General features: G+C 36.2%; 1 protein-coding gene across 1 annotated transcript in view; it reads left to right on the top strand.

Moving 5' to 3' along the window:
• LOC111057823 (cardioacceleratory peptide receptor) overlaps positions 1–22984 on the top strand; it is a 146767-nt gene that overhangs the window by 51964 nt on the left and 71819 nt on the right. Inside the window, exon 2 of the mRNA XM_039433050.1 lies at positions 620–1077. Within this exon, the coding sequence (XP_039288984.1) occupies positions 919–1077 (159 nt within the window). The 5' untranslated portion in view covers positions 620–918. The remainder of the gene's footprint in view (positions 1–619; positions 1078–22984) is intronic.

The raw sequence follows: 22984 nt of genomic DNA, 5'->3' as shown, positions 1-22984 counted from the left end.
TGCTGTTAGTGTAGAATAGTACAATAGTATATAAACAAATATTGTAGTAAACATAGTATCATTCTAAATGGAAATCATAGTACATCTATTTGTAATTGATGATGCGTTTGTTTTTTGAAGTGTGAATGAATTGTTATTTTGATGAGTGATAGTAGCTTAACCTAGATTTTGATTTAGACCGTAGTATAAATTTGAAAAGGGACAGTTTTGGGCATAAGCCTGTTGTGCCTCGTCATATAACTGTGAAAATAATTTTACGACTGAGAAAATGAATAAATAAATTTATAAACTATAAATTCAATCTTTCGTTACAAATTTTCTATGCTTTCACAATCCATAGCAAAACTCAGTCCCCCGATATTATCTGAATAATTCATCAACATAATCTGGGGTCTACCAGAAATAGACCTGTTCCTTCCATTTTTCAAATTCAACCTATTTTGATTTCGATACATTACATGTTATTTATGTATTCAATTTGATTAATACATGGGGTCAATTTGTGCCATATTATAGAACAATCATTCTTCATTTTTTTCATCTTCATAAGCTGTGGAAGGGGGAGTCCTTGCGAATTGAAATGAGAAAGTTTTTAAAATGAGTTCTAAATTTGTTTCAGGTGTACGACGAGCTCTGGCACAATATGGCGGCAACAAGTTACTTGAACTGAACAGTTTCCTTCAACCTCGCGTAGAATCTTGAGGAAAGCAAATTTGTGAGAATGATGAACAGTTCAGGCAGAATGAAGAGAGATGAAGAGTCTGCGGAATGAATGGGTGATAATGGAGAAGTCTACTTGGAAGCATTTGCGCGCTTTCCAGTGTGATGAAAAGCATTATTTGTATGCCATTAAGATGAACTCGGTGAGCTAGGAAGGCTAATAAAGCTCGAGCAGAACCATAAGTTGAGTACATCATCATGGCGGGAGCGAATCTGCTGGAGTTGCAGGAAACCACAACAATGATGTCGATATCAGAGTTCATTACTACGGAACTGGCAACCTCAAATTACAACATAACGGATATTCTTCTCGCCTCTCCCACTCAACCTGAAATAAACAATTTCTATTTCTACGAGGTGAGTGGTTACCTGCAAATTGCATGCTCACAGTGCTGTGTATTATTGTTTTAACAATATCATTGCTCTCACTTCAAACTTCACCAAGGTCATCTGATGATACTGTTTCTTCATACCTTAAAAGGAAGATCTCTTGATAATTCATAGCACATGTTACAACAATATTCATCATCCACATTTTTTGTATAATAAAAAACCATTCAAAACCGGAATTTGATAGGTCGGGGAGTCTCCAGTTAATAATATTGTGTCGATATTTAAACACCCACTTTATCTTGAGGTGCGTACAGATATACGCGCCGCGAACAATTCACTTTTACTCAGCTGACTATATCTGTATTTTTACAGAAACGGTAAAATACAGATATAAAAAGCTTGGCATCAGCTGATTAAAAGTGAATTGCTCATGTTCGCGGCGCGTATATCTGTACGCACCTTTATAAATGTATAAGAATTCATGAATCTTGGATTGAAGACTGCATTCTCCAGTAACAGCTTGTAATACTGAGAATTATAATTTACGTCAATTATTATTTGGTTTGCTTTAGATTACTGAAATTTTGCTTTAAATTGCTGAATTATTTGGTAAGTTTTGTAGGTACATGGCATTAGTTTAGCCCAGCAATAACCCGGTTAATCTCAAAACGGAGAAATTTGCTTTTGAAATTCAATCGAAGTTAAAGATATTTGATTTCCTCGATGCTAACTCCTGTACTAATTTCCAAATGTTTGGAGTTTATTATTCTATTCGAATTTGACCGATGAAAAATAGTGTTTTGAATTAGAACTTGTGCTACAAGCTTGTGTCACTTATATCATTCACTGTGAAAACAGAATGCAGACACCCACTGTATAGAGAAAACTACCACTAAAAATAGTCACTATCAATAATAGATTTGTTGAGGAACGCATAATTAAGTCACTCTGATCCGGTCGAATTGAGTTGTAGGAATAGGAAATTATACCAAGGCAGGTGGAAGATTGAATAGTGAAATCGAGACATGAGTCTTGTCAAATCAATTTTCTCGAATGGGCCTATGGTTTGTTCCTTTACAAGCTGAGTTGGTTTTGAAATCAAACATTTGGAAAAAACTTGATGCATATCATTGCCAATGAGATGGCATCCTAACCGGCCTATAAAAATGTTTACTCTTGTCCTAATAGATTGAATTGGAGGCATTGGGCGGATTTATTTATATGAAGACATGTATAAAAACAAACATCGTTGTGAAAGCGCATTCACATGAGTTATTTGCCAATGTAAAATATCAGAGGAAGGCCGCAGACCGTTCATCAGTCTCAGCAGGCTTTTTTCGCCTACGCATTTCTGGGTTATTCGGAGATCACAGAATCTAAATTGGGTATTTTAAGCCATTCCTTAGCGGATCGAATGAATAGGAATCGCTCTGTGCCAGAGTCTATGGTGAGAGGGCTGAGTCGATGCCTACATATCCATTCTATGGAGTGACTAAGAGAAAAACAGTAGTCCATCTAGGGAGGAGAGAAAGACAGAGAGAGAAAACATAAGAAATCACTTCAGAGTGTCCACCCATTTTCTCAGTTGAGATGTAATACTTCCCTCGGCCCTGGAACTTTCACTCTCATACAACATTTTTATTGTAAGAATCCTCTAGAAATCTGAGAGGAACAAAGCGTAAATAGAATACAGCTCAATAAAACTATTCGATTGTACCAAAAAATTGTTCAGCTAAAATGAGAGTAGTATATTACCATCCAATATATTTTCTCCCATGGAAACAAATTTCATTGCAGTATATCTATTCTCTATACAACTCATGTTATAAATCGGGAATTATGAAAATCATGTAAAACTTTTGTAAACAAAATTAATAAATACTCTAGATTGTCTAGATCATTGATTCACAACGCTTATGTTGTAGTAATCTCGAAAGTAGTCCACTTTTCGAGGTTTATTGGTTTTTGGCCCACTCTCTCTCCCTCCTCAGTAATTTTATATAATTTCAAGTAGACTACTATATCCCGAAATATGTCAAGATCTTTTATCTAAGATCATCCTTTATTTATTTATTCACTTAGTTTTATTGTGTTTCTTCCACAAGAAACATTTACACATTCTATGAAGATTTCCACGTTTTATTGTATTTGCGAATACAATTGCACACCATATAAATATAATAAGAATGAAACAACAACAGGCTTGGGACAAAAATAGTCTCTCTCAGATTTTAATAAAGAATAACATGCTTCATTAACATCTAATATTATCAGATCGAGAATATTGAAGGAATATAATATAATGAATACATCTCCAGCGAGATTTTGATGGAGTCTGTATATTCTTTATTATATTTATTCATGTTAAACATAATGGATCATTGTAACATAACTAATGGAAGTAATGAAGACCTTTTGTTTCTCAAACTGTGATTGTGGGCGATAGAATGAAACGCAATGATATGAATAAAAGAACCAAACAGAGATAGAGAAAATTAAGCTCAGAGTTATTTATGTCCAGTCAACTGTTATTTAATTATAGTACCTTGAAACCTATAATTGAGGGTTTCATTTCAGTCACTTACACGTTGGCCTAATCGAATTTGTTCCACTGCCTTATGAGGTTCTAGATTATGAATGAATTATACTGTTAACGAACAGCATAGTATTCATTTCTTCGCTCTTTCATTACGTTCATTCATAATAATGCTCGTGTCTTCAGAAATAGCCTCCTTGATCATTATCGGATAAGATGGGAGTTGGAGCCGTCTTATGAATTATGCCTTTAAAATGACAACGAAATTAATTATGATTCCGAAACCGGGCTGAACGTCTATGATTATAGTAATGAGAAACCAAATAAACAAACAACACTGATTCTATCGATGGCCAGATTTCCAAGATGCATTTAGCGGACCAATGCACTTCCAGATCAATGTTTGGTCGTAATAAATGCCTGTATAATTCAGCAGACTGTTCATACTTGTTTTGAGGGGGCTTCATACTAGTAAAAACATTAATTATTCTGACTTTGTGCTCTGTTTTGATATGAGATCTGGAATAACTCTCTTCAATTATTACTAACAGGTGTAATTCCTCTAACGTGGGTGACCTGTGGATCTACTCTTCAACAAGGATTTGACGGATTATAAACCTCTGAATTCATGATAGGAATGATGGTTTCGATAACGATGTATTCTCTATAAGGACGATCATGGTATGCCATAATTTTCATGATAGTCGTTTTCAAGTTTAGGAGTATCGACCTGACGCAGAATTAGTTATTGTATCACTATTCCCTAAACTCGACAGAGTTTAGTGAACGATTGAACTACTTAGCATGTACATGAACATAATATTGTACAAAGCTAGCTCATTTATGTGAATTTTGTTTATTGCGACAATTATTATGTCAGAGATGCATTGTGGAAATCCAATTAGGGAAAAACGTGATAAATAATACTGTTTATCTTAATCAAAGTGTTCACAATTCTCCGAATGTTGAATGGCTGTATTTGAAGAAACACAACTTTATTTATCACACTTGTATATAATGATCTCACACTACAGTTTAAAATTGTATTACGATAATAATAGTCAATGATCTCACATAAAGTACAATAGTACATCATAGTAATTTTAGTGTTGAGAGAATGTTTCTCTCACTGCTTGCTCCAAAGTAGGAATTGAAATAGAAATAACTAAAGAACCCGGCACATCCTCAAAAGAATACAATATAGAGTGGCCTCAATATAGAGTGTACCAGCCATCATGAAGTTTAGGCTATCATAATCTTCTTCTTTCAGCTCAATCGTTTGATTGGTTGGCAGTCTTGGATCCCAATCTGTCCATTGCATCATAATCTTATAGGTGGTGATTTAGGGTCCACTCTGTATATCGAAAGTAGTGATGAAATTTATCAATACAGTTTTGAAACAGAGGGGATTGAGACAACTGGTAGCCAGCTAGAGAAAGAACAAGGATGTTCTATCCACATACCACGTTTGAGCTCCAGTCGAGAAAAATCACGGGATTTTTCCAAACGTTTACTGACGTTAGAAACGCTGCAACTGCTGTAGGCATTCTGGCTGTGCAATTATGGCCGTTTAGCCTGGGGCGGGGTGTGTTTACTAGTGAAATGAGAAGAACAGATAAATGCATTGCAGTCTGCCTTCGCACGAAAGAATAACGCGGAAACATCACTGCTCACGCAATGCTCAACTGACTGACAGACTGACGAAGAGGAAGGAAAAAACATATGCAGTTAGGAAAAGTGATAGAGAAAGAGAAAAAAACCATGTGCACATAGAAAAAAGATGGAGAAAGAGCGGTAGTTGTGGAATAGTAGGCTATGTGAGAGAAAAAGAATATATACTCTTATGTGGAGTAGAGGTAGGAGAGATTATATACACACTACGATTTTTCGAAATAAGAAAATGTAGTAATGTTGAGGCAGAAGTGGAATCTATGAAGAGAAAGAATGTAATCCTTTTATGTGGAAGAAGTGTAGGGTGGAAGGGAGATGGTAGAGAAACAAGAGACACGAGAGATAGATAAAACAAGATAGAACGTGGGGAGAAAGTTGACTTGTATATAGGGGGAAAATATGAAGATGGAGAGGGAGATTGAAACCAAGGGTGGAAAAAGAGAATGAGTAGCTTGGATAGCGAAATTGGGAAAATAGAAAAAAGTGAGTTATTGGAAAAGATAAATGTGATAGACTAGGAAAAATTAAGGATTGAGGAAAATGTTTTCGAAGAGAGAAGGATAAAGGAAACTGATTGGGGAGGGTGCATGACCTACTATCAGAAGCTATGGGAGTGACAAGAGGAATTCAGATAGAATCTGAAGAAAGATAGATATAAGAAACAGAAAGAATACGAGAAAAAGTGAGTGGGTTATTTGAAAAGGTATATGTAATAGACTAGGAAAAATCAAGGATTGAGGAAAATGTTTCCAAAAAAAGAAGGGAGAAAAAAGAAACTGATTGGAAAGGATTCTCTATTCTATTTCAGGAGATTTCTGAAATCTAGGATTAAACTAATTGAAATAAAAAACTATTTCTATTCCAAGAGAGGATTCTATTATCAGAAGCAATGTGAGTGGCAAGAAGTATCTAGAGTGAATTTGAAGTGAAATAGAAAGAGAGGAGGAATCAGAGATTAATGAAGAACCAGTTTGTGGTTATGGTTGGAAAATTGTTAGAGAAGACATGCAGAACGGAGAAGTGGATGAAAATATAGAACGATACAAGTTAAATAGCGAAGACTGTAAGGTTATTATGAGTTCAACCAATATTGGGATATTGGGAGGATTACTAGTAGAAAGGAAACGAAGTGTAAGAGTTGGAAAGAAGCGGCGAGGGAGTGAGAATGTTGAGGGAAATATGAAGAAAGTAGACGCAATATTGGTTGAGAACTCCACGAGTGGAAGTAGAGCAAGAAGTGGTCCTCCTCTGGGCTGTGCACTATTTTTCTGCAGGGAAGAGGATATTTGGAACTGGAAAGGGAAATTGAGGAACGTTAATAACTTTACAAGAAAGAAGAATTCATCTCAGAAATGAATATGTGGGGATAAAACAAAAGATTGAGAGGGGGAGAGAGAGTTCAGAAAAATGGAAGATGAAGTAGAATAACAAAGAAGTTGAAAATAATAATTTTCCACAGATTCATCCAAGAACGAAAAACAAGAATCAATCGTTTCTGCCGATGTAATATTTTGATCATTCAATGATTTGTTCAGCTATGACAAGATGAATACTTCAACTCTATAGAAATAAATATAGTACTAGCACAGTCAACTTTATTTTTTGTGATACCATAAACGAATGTACAAAGAATAATATTAGCTAGCATCAAAGAGTGAATAATAAAACTTAGTATCTTTGGTATACTACCCACTAATGTCATCAAGAAACTCCTATTTTCACCGGATATTGAGGAATATGTCAGTCAACAGATGAAAAGAAAAGTGTATTGAATAATTAGAAATTCAATAAAACATTTTAGATTATTTCAGTTGGACTAGTTGGATCAGTTGCTGAAAAAAACTGAAATCTGAATTTCTTTCTTCCGGTTCATTTTTCCAAGATTATACCGGTGAATTTATCAATTAATCTATCAAAATACCTCATTATTTATTTCTCATTTATCCATCCTATCCAGTTAGTGTAGCAATAAACTAGTAGGCTAAGCTCCTTAAGTCGGTTAATAAGTGCTAATAAATGTTGGACACTGATAATATTTTATATCAAATGAGACAAGTCGAAACTGGCCGGCAGCCCAAAAATTTCAGCCACCTTTTTTTCGTAAAAAAAGCTCGCGTCAACTATTAATGGAGATGGATGATCAGTATTGAGTAATGTTATGAAATTGTATTCACGTTCACTGAACTCCTGTCAAAACGGCTCTAGAACTACTGGAAGTCACATTTTTTTGAAATATGTTCCAAGTGAATTTGCCAAGTCCTACAAAGTTGGAAAGATTGAATTAAAAGTAGTTCAAAGGTGGAAAATGAAAAATGTGATTCGAATCTTGCAGAGAACGAATTATTATAGATCTTATTTTCAATTAAAAAATATGGCACCTTTTCAAATAAATTTTCACTATTTCTTTTCTTGTTCTTCCATGAATTTTAAAAATTCTTGGATTGAGGATTACTGAATGGACAGAATACTATCATTCATTTTGAACTTATTTATTTATTTATAATTTTTACAAAGTAGCACTGATTGGGAGAGAAAAATAAGAAAATAAAGAGTTTTTTTCAAGGAAATATGGGTAGATTAGCTGGAGCACTCTACTGTGTTTCCGCTTGTAGGCAAGTTGAGACCAACAACGGTGAAAAATTTTGCAATCAGTTTCTGTCATGTCGATCTGGGATGATAAATTCAATTCAAAACGGCTCCCGTCAGCGTTATTCATTCTGGACCAGATTTCCGATGAACGAAAAAATGATTTTCTGACAAACGATTCAATTCACGTGCAATACTGGAAGTAAACAAGTTGGTTTTTATTCAATTCTACGCTTCCAAGTTTAACCTCCGCATCAAAATGTGACATGCGACAGAATTTGAATCTTTCAGATTTATTCAGTTGCTTTGAGTAAATGTAAATTTTGATAACAAAATATTCGGTTTTCTGTTTGCCTCTAGATTTGCACGTGCAGTTACTTTCACGTTCAGGAATCAGGAAAGATTACTTTACAAGTTTTCATGTGTGTTTGTTTCCTGTCACACCATTTGCAATTATTATTTACGACCAATCGGAATCAAATTCATATTCCATTATATTTGAGAATAGTTATCTACATTTAGAGAAAAACATGAGATTTGAATGATTGAGAAGAGCCATATTCTTTATCTCTCATGACAAATACATCATAGGAGGAGGAAAAATAAGGCAACCTTTGCAATAATTCCTCTCCCTTGTGCAATATGAGGATTGAGAAGTCATCATAAAGTTATTTATTATATTTTTATAGTTAATTTATAGTTATTTTTATAGCTATTATATTTGAGAATATTTATCTACATTTAGAGGAAAAACATGAGATTTGAATAATTGAGAAGAGCCATATTCTTTATCTCTCATGACAAATACATCATAGGAGGAGGAAAAATAAGGCAACCTTTGCAATTCCTCTCCCTTGTGCAATTCCTATAGGATTGAGAGGTCATCATAACGTTATTGAGAGTAATGGACTGTTTTAATTTGAGAAAATCTCAAACTAGTTATTTATTTAATGATTATACAATTCAATTAGCCCTAATAAAATACTTTATTAGAAACTATATTGATATTGGAATTGGGAATCTACTTTAGGAATTAACACTTATTAAATAGTAATTTGTAGGCTACATAATGCTTTCGAATAACATGATAATAGGTTTGAGACAAAAAATGTTATTTGCATTCGTATATTGGACGAATGTAATGAAATATTCCATAATATTTTTTTAAATGTATGAATTCAGGGCTACTCTCTTGTATTCTTGTCTTTTAATATCTTATTTATTTTGAAAGGGTACTATAATTACATTTTAGAAATATTCCATATATTAGAAATCAATCAATGTTATAATTTCGTCATGGTACAATCAGTTATTCATTCTTCATCAGACAAGATAACTTTTAAATTTCAATAGATCCTTATATTTTTACATTTGCCTTCTTTTACAAACTTGTTATTTCTGTACTTAAAAGTTTGAGTATTAAAAAACGAAAACAAGAGTATTTCTTGAATAATAGTGCTCCCAACGTTGAGAATTGAGAAATGATGGAGAATAGGACCAAATGAAATAATTGAACCTTTGTTGAGGAGGATGATTAAGATATGAAGAGCAATAATACAGCAGCGTGGGCCTCACACAGAGTTACAACGAAGAGATAAATTACACACATGACCATTGCGAAAGTACCCAAGATTTGTTATCGTCATATTAATAAATAACCACGGCTCAAATGGAGTCACATAATCAGCGTTGTGGAATAACAAGTGTTTCATATTCGTGGCTCGGCTGACGTAACGCGTAAAAATGATGTATAAGAATAAAAAATGCGCGGCGTTGCGTGCCAAACGGGATTTCTTGGCTCCGATTTCAGGCAACAATTTCAAAGCCCTTCATCATCTCCCGCATGTAAAACATTCCCTTTTCGAAAAATTTATTGAAAAAGTTCTTCGCCCCGTCGCCTGTTGTTTGTGTCTCCCGAAAATATTCGGCAGTCTCTTATTTTAGAACATCCTCTTCCACTTACTCAAAAATATCACCTTACATTATTGTGAGTTGTGCATTCCATTCCTGACATTCTTCTCTGAATACTCTGCCATTGATACTCGTTCCTGTCTGAAATTATCAGAGATTGGTGATACCCTTCACTTGTACAGATTATTGATGAATGCTGATACCATTGAAGAGCACTCCTTCCACTCTAGTGAACCAGGAACATTTTTTACCGGACATCTAGGCCACACTTCAAAGCCAGCTGAAAATGAGTTGAATGAGCTCCACAGAAAAAAACTCATGTCACTTTGAAAAAGTTCTCAAAATTACGGCTATTGGCGGTCTCTCTCATAAACATCAGAGCGCAATATTGAACTCAATTCCTGATAAATCGATGAAACTGCATTATCTAACAAATAATATTAAATAAATTATAACTATCGAGCTATTTCGCCCTGTGTAGTCAACAAAATTGAGGCTATTGAAGCGAATTAGTTGAATATCTTAATTACTGATAATTATTACCTACTAACTATGAACTAAATATATCACCCATCTCGTACGACTGATATTAATTTGAAAACTATTAATTAAGCGTATCACTGACTGGATTACAGTACAGCAATTCAAATGAAGCCTACAAATGATTGGAAGTAGGGTGCCCGTACTATCCTATCAATTCGAAAATGATGAATAGCCCAACATGGAATTGGATTTTTAGTAGTGACAAAGCAGTTGAGAAGAGCAGTAGGCTAACAGGATTCCTAAAAACTAGTAGTTCTACCTTGACATTTCCTGAGGCATGGACAGTGATAACTATGATAGTGAAATCATTAATTTATTGGAACTTAACTACCATTGAAAAGCCCAGCGGGCAAAATAAATTAGTTATGAATGGATGGATTTCATGCTTACCGCTGGGGCTGAAGTCACGGTAATCAGTTTATTTATAGTCCGTCCACACAATAACATTCCCAAATCATTGAGCTGAGAGACTATCCAATAATTGATGGCATTATCAAAGCTACTGAGCTGAAACATTTAAATGAGCTCTGAAAAAGACATTTCGTTTATCTGAATGCTAATCTGCGATTCGATGAGGACTGCAGGTATTGGGATGGACCAGCCTCTCTTTCTAGCCTTAGAAAGAGAAAGTTGAAATTGGTTTGATTCGATGAAAATGTCCACTTCAATCGAAATCAGTTATAAGTGGAAATGCTTTAATTTCCATCCAATTGACTTTTTGCATTGAAATGATGAACATATATTTGATCAAATTCATAATTAGCTATTGGAATCGACTAATGAATTCGAAAATATTAGAATAAGAATTGACAAAACTGATTAATTGAATGTGTAGGTATTATATATAAATTGAGATTCCATCATAATCAGTTTTCCATTGTGATAATGAAGAATAATGATATTCCTACCACAGATTCTTGTCTGTGCATCAACATTGTATTTTTTGAATTTTTTGTTTTGAGTAATGTGATGGATATAAATAGTAGTCATTTGAAAAAAGTAAGAAACTCGAGTAATTCAAATGTTTTTACAAGTACATAACTTATTCTAACAAAGATATGATATTTTTATGCTTGATAAGAGATATTGAAAATTGATCGTGAACATTCAGTCTTCGGTCAAGGACCACAGTTTTTGTAAGGAAATATATATTTCGTCGATTTTTGTACTACATTCTTTTGAGGTCATCTTTTGAGAAAATAAATTGAACTGAAAAACTCTCATACTATTGTACATTTCCATCATTATATATATAAATCCAATATTAGTTTGATATACCACGCAGCATCACTTCTTACTTTCACATAAATATTATAATTTGTTCAAGTATATTCACTTTTTCAAGTATAGTCAGGATATGAAATTGAGACTGCACTACATTATCTCGTAAATTTCAGCTACTGATTAGCCTATAATATTACTGAATGTTATCGATTCCAGCCAATTGTTGAGGAATCAAATATCAACAAACTTCTAGGTGAGTGAAAACCTCAAGAGCTTAACTTTTTCCAACAAGTCAGGCACTCCTCAAATTCGTCAGGAAGTCTTATTGCAATCTGCGGTTTGCTAACCCTTCATCTCGATGTCTACAAGAGAGCTGATTTCAAAACAAAGTGCAGCAACAAGTGTACTGCCGGTAATACACCAATTGGTTTCACAGAAGATGAGCACATAGATAAAGAGCGGGAAGAGAAGACAAGTGCGTGACGTTTGCGGCTCGGCTGACAAGGAGGATGACAGGAGAAGGCTTCTGGGCGAGCCTAGAGGCACGACTCGGTCCAGAACTGAGACTAATGGGGTGAACAGTGACTGGTGACTAACTACAGAGACGGTCACCCGGCAACTTGATTCTGTTTCTAGATCGTGTCCCGTCAGTTTGTCTTCAGCCTCTCCTCGTCCATCGCCTTGTACAAAGTGCCCAACCACAGCTCGATAGTTGACAAACGCGGCCTGACCGGAATGACATTGTCTTTGAATCTCCCGGGCACCAGTTGATACAATTTCGAAGCGCAACCCCAACTACTATCTACCATCTACCAATTACACTGACGATTCAGATTCCTGTAGGCAACACCATTACACCAGTCGTGGAAAGAAAACCGCGCTCACAACTTTGTGAAAAAACAACCGATTCTCGTGACGATACCACTAGGGAGTCAACTAGTTGTAATCGTTGCAGAAGATTGTAATCCTTGATTGTGAACCTCATTATTGCATATTAATCCGTTCTACAGGTTGAAATGAGCTGACTTCTGAATGCGACGCGAAATTCTCCAGTAATTGAACTCAATATTATTATACTGTTTACTGTACATTGAGTTGAGAATTTCACTACAAATTTTTAATTGCATTACCTGGATAATGTATCTGATCAGAAACTTTTTGCTGGATGTGATCTGGTAGTTTTGATATCAATCTAAAACAATCTGAAACTTTTGCAAGTTAAATTGGAACCTAAGAGTTCACAGCAATAATGCTATTCTAGATAAAGTGGATACTTGGATATTGTAGAACTACATAATTATCATCCAGAACCTGTGAGATGGTTTTCCACACTTGTCTGTGAATGTAAAATTGAAGCCCATTTTCACATTCCATAAGATTATGATACTCATTTCCTTACACTATATGTTTATCCTGTTGCTGATGCTCTATTGACTTTCCAACACTGCATACTAATTGCCAAATTAGATTACGAAGCTAGTAATGATTCGTTCTCCAACTGATATAGAATAGACTTATTCATTTTATCAATTTATTTCTTTATTCGTAGATATAAATATAAATATGATTGAGAAGGAACAACACGCCTGGCCCAAAACTATTCAATTCCCAAACTTTGATAACGAATAACACGTCCAAAAAAGTACGTTATGTTTCTACTGCAAAAAGTTCAGTAAATTTGTTTATTTGTAAATATTCAAAAATAGCTGAACTTTGACAGTTGTATGGATTAAACATGGAACCGTTTTTGATTTAATCCTGTGGCACTATTCAGAAAGTTGTGGATTTGAATAAACAAATCAGTTAAAATCAAAAGTACTACTTTTGGTTCTCGTTTAATCTAGTTTGAATTGATTTAGGTTCAAGAGTATCGATGTAATGTTATGACAGAGTCACCTCCGTGTAAAATTTCAGTATCCTTGAGAAATTTTGGTTGATCGATGGTGGATGAATGAGAACTAATAATGAATGGAAGGAGGGTTGTAATTCATTAGAGGGTGTGCGGTTGACGCAGCCCTGCCGACCGGAAGTCGAGCAAGCGCTTCATTTCCAATTATTGACTTCCACTCCACTGCAAATTTCTATTTGACCTGGAACTATGATGTTGACAGAAAGCTACCAGCTCTGTTGACATCAAAAAGTGATATGTTTGAGTTAGTGTGGCACCGAAGCTTTCGGCGTTTCTTCAAGAGTGTATGTGCTTGAAATCTCCACTTCTACAGTATTTGAGAATCGGCTTCAAGTTGATGATCTGAGGGAATGGCAAGGAGGATCCGTGTTTCTGTTGATATGAGATACAGTTAGATTATGTTGATATGAGTCTGAATTAGACTCAGCGTATTTTTCCATTCAGACTATATCTATAAGTAATACCATAGAGAAACAATAGCATAAGTGGATATCCCATGGTATAGGGCGTTTATGTCGCAACTTTTACTATTATCTCAAGCTGATAGTCCACGTAGTTCTTTCCTGTGAAGCTTCATGACGCTAGTAGTCTCTCTCTCATATTGTGCCGTTCATACACTCTTACCCGGTCAAAACAGTAAAAATCGACAATAATCGACAGTAATCGGCTTGAGATTGAACAGTAAAAGATGCGACATAAACGCCCTATACCATGGGATATCTACTTACGCTATTGTTTCTCTATGGTAATACTGCTTGACTGTTTAACATCGGAGTGATTCGAGAGACGAGGATGCTAAAATTTTAGACATATGACGATTCAAATCAAATTAATTGCTTGTTCAGTATGGTGACTCTATGGTTCTATACTAATATGATTAGTATAGTTTATGTCCGTATCTATGTAAAAGAATCTATGCATGGTTAATTGCTTGTTCAGTATGGTGACTTCAAAACAAGGTGAATGTGGTTCATGACTGTGATCTATGTAGGAAAATCTATGCTTGTTAATCAATGTATAATAATCTATGGTGATGAGAAGATCCGAAGTATGAACTCAAGTTCTCAAGTTCTAAAGTCCTTGTGAAATGGAAAATAATATAAAATAACAATTTGGGATCAACAGGGAATTGATGGAGCTACCAAAATTATGAAAATAGTTACTTAATGAACTTTAAAATTATATGAAAATGTCTGTACAAAGTATTATTCAAGTTCTAGTGCAGGAATTGTCCGATTCCTTGGAAGATGTTACAATCTTCTTTCCCTTTTATCAAACTTTCCTGTTATGTTAATGTTGTGAGACATTGCAAAATTATATTGAGACATTGGACAGTGGTATATTGGGGAGAAGTGTTTTTCTAGAATGAACAAAAAATGACTCATATCAGAAACATTCAATCTTCAATGAATTACAGTTACATAATAGAATTTTCATCTAAATGGAATATGCAATCGATAAGTCAATGAATTATTCACAAGAAAGAAATGGGGTGTGAAATACCTTGTATTTTACATTAAAGCACTATGGTTTATCAGTTTGGGAACATAAACTCAGCGAAAAATAAACAACATTCAATCAATCAACGTCAAAATACCTCCAGTGTTTTTTCAACATGGTCTACATCGTTCCAAACAATTTTGAAATGTGTACTCAAGACTTCTTGTGTAGCCCTTCATGCTTCCAACACGCTTATTATTCTTGAGTAGGTAAATCCCAGCTGTAGACAATGCATTTCCGACCCAAAAAGGATTATTTTATTGACATTGGGACCAGGTTTCGCGTGTTAAAACAACGTCACTCATTCAAATAAAAAAGTTTGTTCAAAACGATCTCAATTTGTATTCTTTGGACGGCGGTGGGTCCAATCCTCATTTAAAGCTATTAAATAACCACTCTAAAAGCGCATTAGATGGTTCTCAATTGCTCTAACTTGCTCCTTAATTCTATTTCAATCTAGAACTGTTCTTTTGTCGGCATTTGAAAAAATAACACGAGTTCGTTTACATAATGGATCCACTTTAAAAAACAATGTTTATTGTGGCTGTAAGACTCATGTTAGCAATTTATTGACGGAGTAGAGCTCATGATTGACATTCCTTCAAGAGCTCTCATCAAAATAATTATTACAAGGGTGGTAGAATGATAATATTTGTTTATTGTTTGTTTACTAGTAAACTAAACTAGACATGAAGAGACAATGGTGATGTGGAGGTTCCCAAGCTCCTTCATGAGATCTATTGACCTCTTCAAGTTGGCCTACAAATTATAAAATGGTACAAAAAGAAAAATAGGTTGAATAAATAGTGGCTTGTGGAATTTTATTCGTTGACGCTTAAGGGCCGGTTTCCAAGCTCGGGATTCAGCTAAGTTCTAGACTTTAAACAGATGGAGTCTGAAAATTGACTTTCCGAAACGGGGCGTAGTCGCAGTCCACGTTTAAATTGAATTTCGAAAAACAAGGGAATTGAAAACAAAATAAAATAAAGAGAAAATAGTGTAATTCTTTTCTGAACTATTTAGAAATGTTCCATTTCGTCAAAGAAAAACGTTTCCAATTATAGGAATGGGAAAATAAAAATTATCATTAAAACTGCAACCACGCATCGTTTCGGAAATCCAATTTTCTGACTCCAGCTGTTTGAAGTCTGGAACTTATCTAAATCCCGAGCTTGGAAACCGACCCTAAACAAAAGTTTTATAATGACTAATAACGAATTGATTATTATATTAAGATATTAAGATATGTTGAAGACTGAAGATGCGTCTGAACATCCAAGGAAGTAGGACAGGCGTTGGATAGAAGAGGAAGAAGAAGGTTGAAGAATCAAATAATGCCTATACAATGATCATAATAGTTATGGAGTACAATATTGTATCTTTGGAAAACTGATTGGAGGATCCAGATTTCCAGAAAGAATCGGATTTAATTTATGATTACCTAACTATCCTATCCTGATATATAGTCGTCACCATCAACCAATACTCTGCATCTATAGCCACGCTGTCCATTGAGAGCTGCTGCCATGATATTGAAAGATTTTGGTCTCGTTGCACAAAAGCCTGTTGAATTTAAACCGTGTTTAATTTCACGAGAACCAATCAGAGAAGGCATTTTTGATAAGACGGTTCTCTGATTGGTTCTCAAAATTTAACCGTCTTTTGTGTAACCGGCACAAATAATTTATAATTTGAAAAAGATAATTCGGGCCAGAAGAACCGAATAAAAAAGGAAAGTCCTGGAGAGTGGATGGCAATTTTGCTCTGATGGCAGCTCGCATGTGCTCCAATTAGCACCACAGATTGCGAGATAAGCTTCCATTATCATATCATAAATAATTTGCACAGTCATCCTTCTCCTCGCTAAGTGCTAATAATGGCAATGTTAATTGCCAAACTTCTCTTTTGGCTTGTCTGTGACAGTGAGAATCGAAAAACAAAGACGTCGCCTCAAGCTATTCGAATTTTATTCTTTATACTTTCGATTCCTAAGTTTTCTCTACCTCACGTATCCACAATGTTTGAAAACATCACACATTAAAATTGTTTAATGTTATGATATTATGTATTCTATTGAAATAATTTCTATATTTGTCCATATTATCTGAATTCGTTGAAATATGATAATAATTTAAAAAAGAAATACAAATCTTGTTTACAAAATCTAATCAGTCCTCAATTTTATTCATTCAGTTTAAAATACGTTGTTGGTTATCCATCTTGTTTTCACTAATATTATTAATATTATTGCCTAAAAAGCAGTCGTTAGGTCAAGTCAGAGGCCCTGAAATTGATCAGTTGCGACCTGAAAACTCTGACACCAGACCTGAGCCAGCCAGGTCACTCGATATTACTATTATTATTATTATTATTATTTGAGGTTTTGCTTGACCATCATTTCCCTGGGCTCCGACCCCCAAGGAAGAGTGACAAGCGATTTTTCCAGAGTGAGTGCTCCACATGTCCATGTGGTAAACAATCATACTGGGTCCGTTACCATTAAATCGTTTGCTCTGAGTAGACGTAATGATCCAAGAATGACAGCCTTCTGCATCTGACCTGCAAGCACAGCAGCAGGTCTCTCACAGGCTGGAATCGTTCTAAGGTTGGCCAAAAATGAAGGTCTCATGCCTCCCAGTACACCTACAATCAACACCACCATTCTCACAGAGTAGCCTGGGTTTAGCCTGCGCAGCTCCATTAGTAGGTCATGATATTTCGTCTGTTTTTCCTCCTCTTTGGTGACAATGTTACCCTCAGCTGGTGCTGAAAACTCAATGACATACATTGTCTTCGAAGTGATGTCAAGGAGGACAACATCAGGCTTTGTGGCTCTTAAAAGCCTGGTGGTAGAGAATGAGTAATTCCAATAAATTCGGCACCTCTCATTCCCCACAACAGATTCAATCTCCCCTGGGGCATAAGGCAGCACTGGTGTTTTGTCGATACCATATGAGTGTCTAAGATGGTAATAGAGAACTCGCAGAGCAGCATTATGTCGATGGATGTAGCCTGCAGTTGCATGCACAGAACAAGAAGACAGGATGTGCATGATCGTCTCTGGTGCTCTATGACACACCCTGCAACTGATATCAGGAACATCCATGTGCATTACTCTGCTGCGGTATGACAATGTGTTGATGACACCATCTTGACATGCCAGTATGAAACCCTCAGTCTCAGATTTCAGGGCTGCTGACTTCAGAAAAGCAAAAGTCAGTGGCTTGGACAAGCCTTGCTCCTCAACATGCCTGTAGAAAACACCATGCAAGGACTTGTCCTTATGTTGCTGCAACAGGAGTCTGGACTCAGCAGTCTTTATTCTAGCCCTGAGCTGATTAGGCTCATGCTCCTCCTCCCGATCAGTGCGAAAATCGAGACCAAGGGTATCTGCCGCATGCTGTGCTGCCTTATATAGGAAGGCCCCAACCCCTGCAACTTCATGGTCATGAACCAGCTGCATAAGGGGATCAGAGCATCTTTGTATGCTGCAGGCAAACTGTAAGGCCACCCTGTTGTGCAGATTCTCCAAACCAAGTAGACCTCTGCCCCCTTCATGCCTTGGCAGGTATATTCGGGCAACAGAAGAGCGGGGATGTAAACTTCTCTCCATGTGCATCCTTTTTCGGGTTTCCCTGTCCAGGTCCTGGAGCTCATTCCGATTCCACTTAACCACTCCAAAAGAGTAGGTGAGAACCGGCACAGCGAGCATGTTGGTGGCTTCAACTTTATTCTTACCAGATAACTCAGATGACCAGAGCCTCCTGAGTCTCCTCTTATACTCACTGCAGAGAGCCATCTTTATTTTTACAGCATCCTGAGCTTGATTCTGATCAAATCCCAGATACTGGTATGACTCTCCAGCTCTCAGGGCTCTTATTATGCTTCCATCAATAAGCTCCATTTCCTGCACCAGGCCCTGTAACCTTCCTTTCAGGAGATGTGTTACTGCACACTTGTCCAACCCGAAAGACATGCCAATATCATTTGAATATCGCTGCACCACACCTACAGCCAACTTGAGGTCAGATTTGCTAGCTGCATAAATCTTCAAGTCATCCATATAGGAAAGGTGGCTCACTCTATGGATCCTGTTTCCTGGTGTGCCACAGCAATAGCCCTTTGTTTTCTTCAGGGCAGCAGACAATGGCAGCAGTGAAATGCTGAATAGAAGAGGGCTCAATGAATCTCCTTGGAAGACACCTCTCCTATAAGTTACCACTCTAGTTGACACCATTCTCTGCTGTGATCTGACCTCAAAACGGGTTTTCCACAGGGCAAACAGATCTTCCAGGCATCTCACTATGCTTGGAGGCACAGAAAGGCATTGTAATAAGTGCACTATTAGCTGGTGTGATGTGGTATCAAATGCCTTCCTGTAATCAATCCAGGCCATGGACAGGTTACGTTTATATTGAACTGAATCTTGCATGATGCATCTATCAGCAATCAAATTTTCTTTGCAGCCCGCCATGTTCCTTTTACTGCCCCGCTGCTCAAAACACTGCTGCCATACTGGCTGAATGTGCTGCAATATTATTATTATTATTATTATTATCATTTCATTCATCACATGACAAGTGAGTGTTTATTGCAGTCAAAGTCGGCCTTTGGCAAGACTTTGGTGCATTACTAAACAGAAATGTTCAAAAATGATCTCACAATGGATGCTGTGCTGAGAACAACTGCTTTTTCCATGGCATATTTTGCACTTTTCGATATTCCCATCTGACAAAGATTTGCTGACACTTTCCTAGTTACAACTCCAACCGTGGAGATAATGACAGGAACAATTGTGACCTTTTCTTGCATCCAGACATCCTTGATCTCAGCAACCAAGGGAAGGTACTTGGAGACCTTTTCATTATAATACTGGTCCAAGTTGTGGCAGCATGGTATGCCAACATCTATTAGTGTTGTTTCCTTGGCTACCTTATCCATGAGGATGATATCTGGCCTATTATGAGCAACTGTTCTGTCTGTCAGCACCGACCGATCCCAATATAACTTATGTGTCTCATTCTCCAAGACTGGGGATGGCTTGTACAAGTAGTAGGGCAGCTTCTTATTGATGATTTGGTACTTCAGAGCAAGGTCCTGATGCAAGATCCCAGCTACTGCATTGTGGCGCTTTAAATAGTCAGTAGCTGCCAGTGATTGACATGCAGACATGATGTGCTGAATAGTCTCAGATGCCAAGCCACAACGTCTGCATGAATCATCATTTATAGGCAGCTTCATTATATGCCTTTGATAATTTTTTGTTGCGATTACTTGATCCTGAATTGCCACCAAGAATCCTTCCGTTTCAATAAACAGGTCCCTGTGCCAAAGCCATGCATTGGAAGCCTCCTCATCAACTCCAGGCTGAGATAAGGCAAATGCATGTCTTCCATGAAGCTGCTTCGACTTCCATTGCTCCAGGATCTCACTCTCATGCTGTCTGTTGGTTTTAAAGTCCGCAGTAGGCAGCTCAGAAAGATTAAGTGGAGTGTACCCTTTATCAGCTTTTCTCACCACTTCATACAAGCCACCCTCCTTCTCCATGAAGTATGTCTTCATGCTTCCGATTTGTCTCTCAAAAGCCCAAGTACTTGTAGACATCACTTGGCCCCATCGCTGCAAAAGCACTCTCCAGGTCCTCATCAACCATTTGTGCCACGACTTGACCTCTCACAACACTGAGTGTCTTACACTTCTCCAGACCAAATGCCATGCAGATATCAGCAGAAAAGGTTCTAACCAGACCCAGCATTTCCTTCAGTTGATTTTCAGTACCTGCATAGAGCTTGATATCATCCATATACATCATGCATCATACATTATTATTATTATTATTATTATTATTATTATTATTTTATTATTATTATTTTATTATTATTATTATTACTATTGTATTTTAATAAAACTTTAAAGTGATAAAACACTCATATTCTTTGGTGTAGCGACGACTGTTTCGTGCTGGTGTTGCTCATTTTCAAGCAAACAGAAATTTTTTTCTTGAAAATGTACAAGATCAGCACGTAACGGTAGCGGACGTCACCACACCAAAGAATGTGAGTGTTTTATCACTTAAAAGTTTTATAAAAATACAATAGTATTAGTTTGAAATAGATAAAACTGGAATACGTTACCAAATTGGAAAATAATAAACACGAAATAGTTTATTTAATTTTTCAAGAGAACTAGATCGATACACTGTATATCTGTATCACATTTCTCTTCAAATTATTCATCTATGCTTGAAACTTGTATTGGTGTAGACTATAGAGTGTAGAGACTGAAACTGGTTTCTGATAATTACGCCAATAATCTGGAATAATGAGCAGTTGATAAAATAGTTGAGATCACATTTATTGTAAATCACTCTTCGCAATGGAAATGAAAATGAATCAGGCGTAGTTGAGAATCGAAGTAAACTGAGAACAGAGAAGGAATGTAACAGAACATTTTTTTGAATGTCAACCAAAGTTGTCACTCTATAAACAGTTAACATTATTTTCAAAATATCAGAAAAACTTGTTCAGAAGAAGTCTATTTCAAACATGTTAATCATCAGCTTCATTCTCATTTCCCAGACCAATTCCAAGGTGAGGATGGAACGAAATAATTTGATTAGCACGAAATAAATTTCATCTTCTTGTTTCATTCATGAGAGAAATGGGCTATAAGATGGAAAACTGTAGTAATTGGATTGAGAGCCATTGCAATCAGCAGTCACTTCAAAACTTCTCCTCAAAGGAATAAACTTCAACAAAAACAATCAAATCCACTTGTTCCTTCTGAAAACGTGTTATATCCTTTTGATAACATTAATAATTAAGCTCTTCTTTAGGCACTACCCCACTACCCTCACAAGCAAACGATTTACCAGCAGTGAAAAACAGAGTGATTGCAAAGTGTGCAAGTATTCACAGAAAAATATATATTATTACTGAAGAGGATATCGTTTTTGTTTAGTTATGAGGACAGATCATATGAAATCTTCAAATAGGTTTGGATGACGGGTGGTAAAATATTGGGAATGTCGAATGTGAATTAATCTGTAAAGTTTTTGGCGAGAAACTGAAAAGCTTGTGAATATAATTCTCTCCGTACTCAAAGACCCTTTCAATAATTCAAAATTTTTTTGTCATGGTTAAGTACTATCTGTGATGATAATCGTGATCCATTATTATGATTCTTTTTTCAAGATATCTCATAAAATCAAGCGAGGAGAATGTGCTATGAGAACTGGAAACCATTTAATGCCGTACTTCTACTAACACGATGCTGTTTTGTTTAGAGTGAATAACATTTTTATGATGAAAGTACCTAGTAAACTTCCAAACATTCAAATCAGCCCTCTTAGACTCACGCTCTATGAGATAGATTCATTCAAAACACAACCACTAATTCATTGCGAAACTCATTTCAGCTACTTTATCCTTATTAGTATTATGTATTATTTATTATTATGACACTAATTTCAGTTACTTTATTCTTATTAGTATTATGTATTCTAATAGTAATATTGTCATAAAATATTGATTTACTTCCGGTAGCTAAATATTCTTATTAAATTCTTCAGTAGAATCTAGAGCATTTCACTGAAAATTGATGATGTTGCAGCAGCCAAACCCAGGTTCTTAATAACTTTTATAGTGGTTGTGAAAATTTCTAGTGGTTCTTTTCAATAATTATGTACTCTACTTTATCCGGCTCTACAGTCCTGGGTGGACTTTGGCCTCCTCAACATAGCGGCTCCATTCGTCTCTATCCTGTGAACTCCGTCGCCAGTTTGCCACGCCCAGCACAAACTGGAAATTGGATACCTACAGAGGTCTCCAATCACGTCGTTCAGTCATCTTGTCCGTGGTCGACCTTTCTCTCTCGTCCCAAGCATTTTTTCTCCCAGGATTCTTGATGGTACCCTCCCGTCACTCATTCTGGCTAAGTGTCCAAGCCATTCAATCCTTCTGGCTTTTATGAAACGCACCAGGTTTCCTGCTCCAATGGCCTGGTCTATCTCAATATTAAATCTGGCTCTCCACACTCCTTCGTCACATATT

Source organism: Nilaparvata lugens, chromosome 7 (assembly GCF_014356525.2).
Source record: "Nilaparvata lugens isolate BPH chromosome 7, ASM1435652v1, whole genome shotgun sequence".
Classification (NCBI taxonomy): domain Eukaryota; kingdom Metazoa; phylum Arthropoda; class Insecta; order Hemiptera; family Delphacidae; genus Nilaparvata; species Nilaparvata lugens.
The sequence above is the reverse complement of the archived record's forward strand: the minus strand, read 5'-3'. Positions and strand labels throughout refer to the sequence as shown.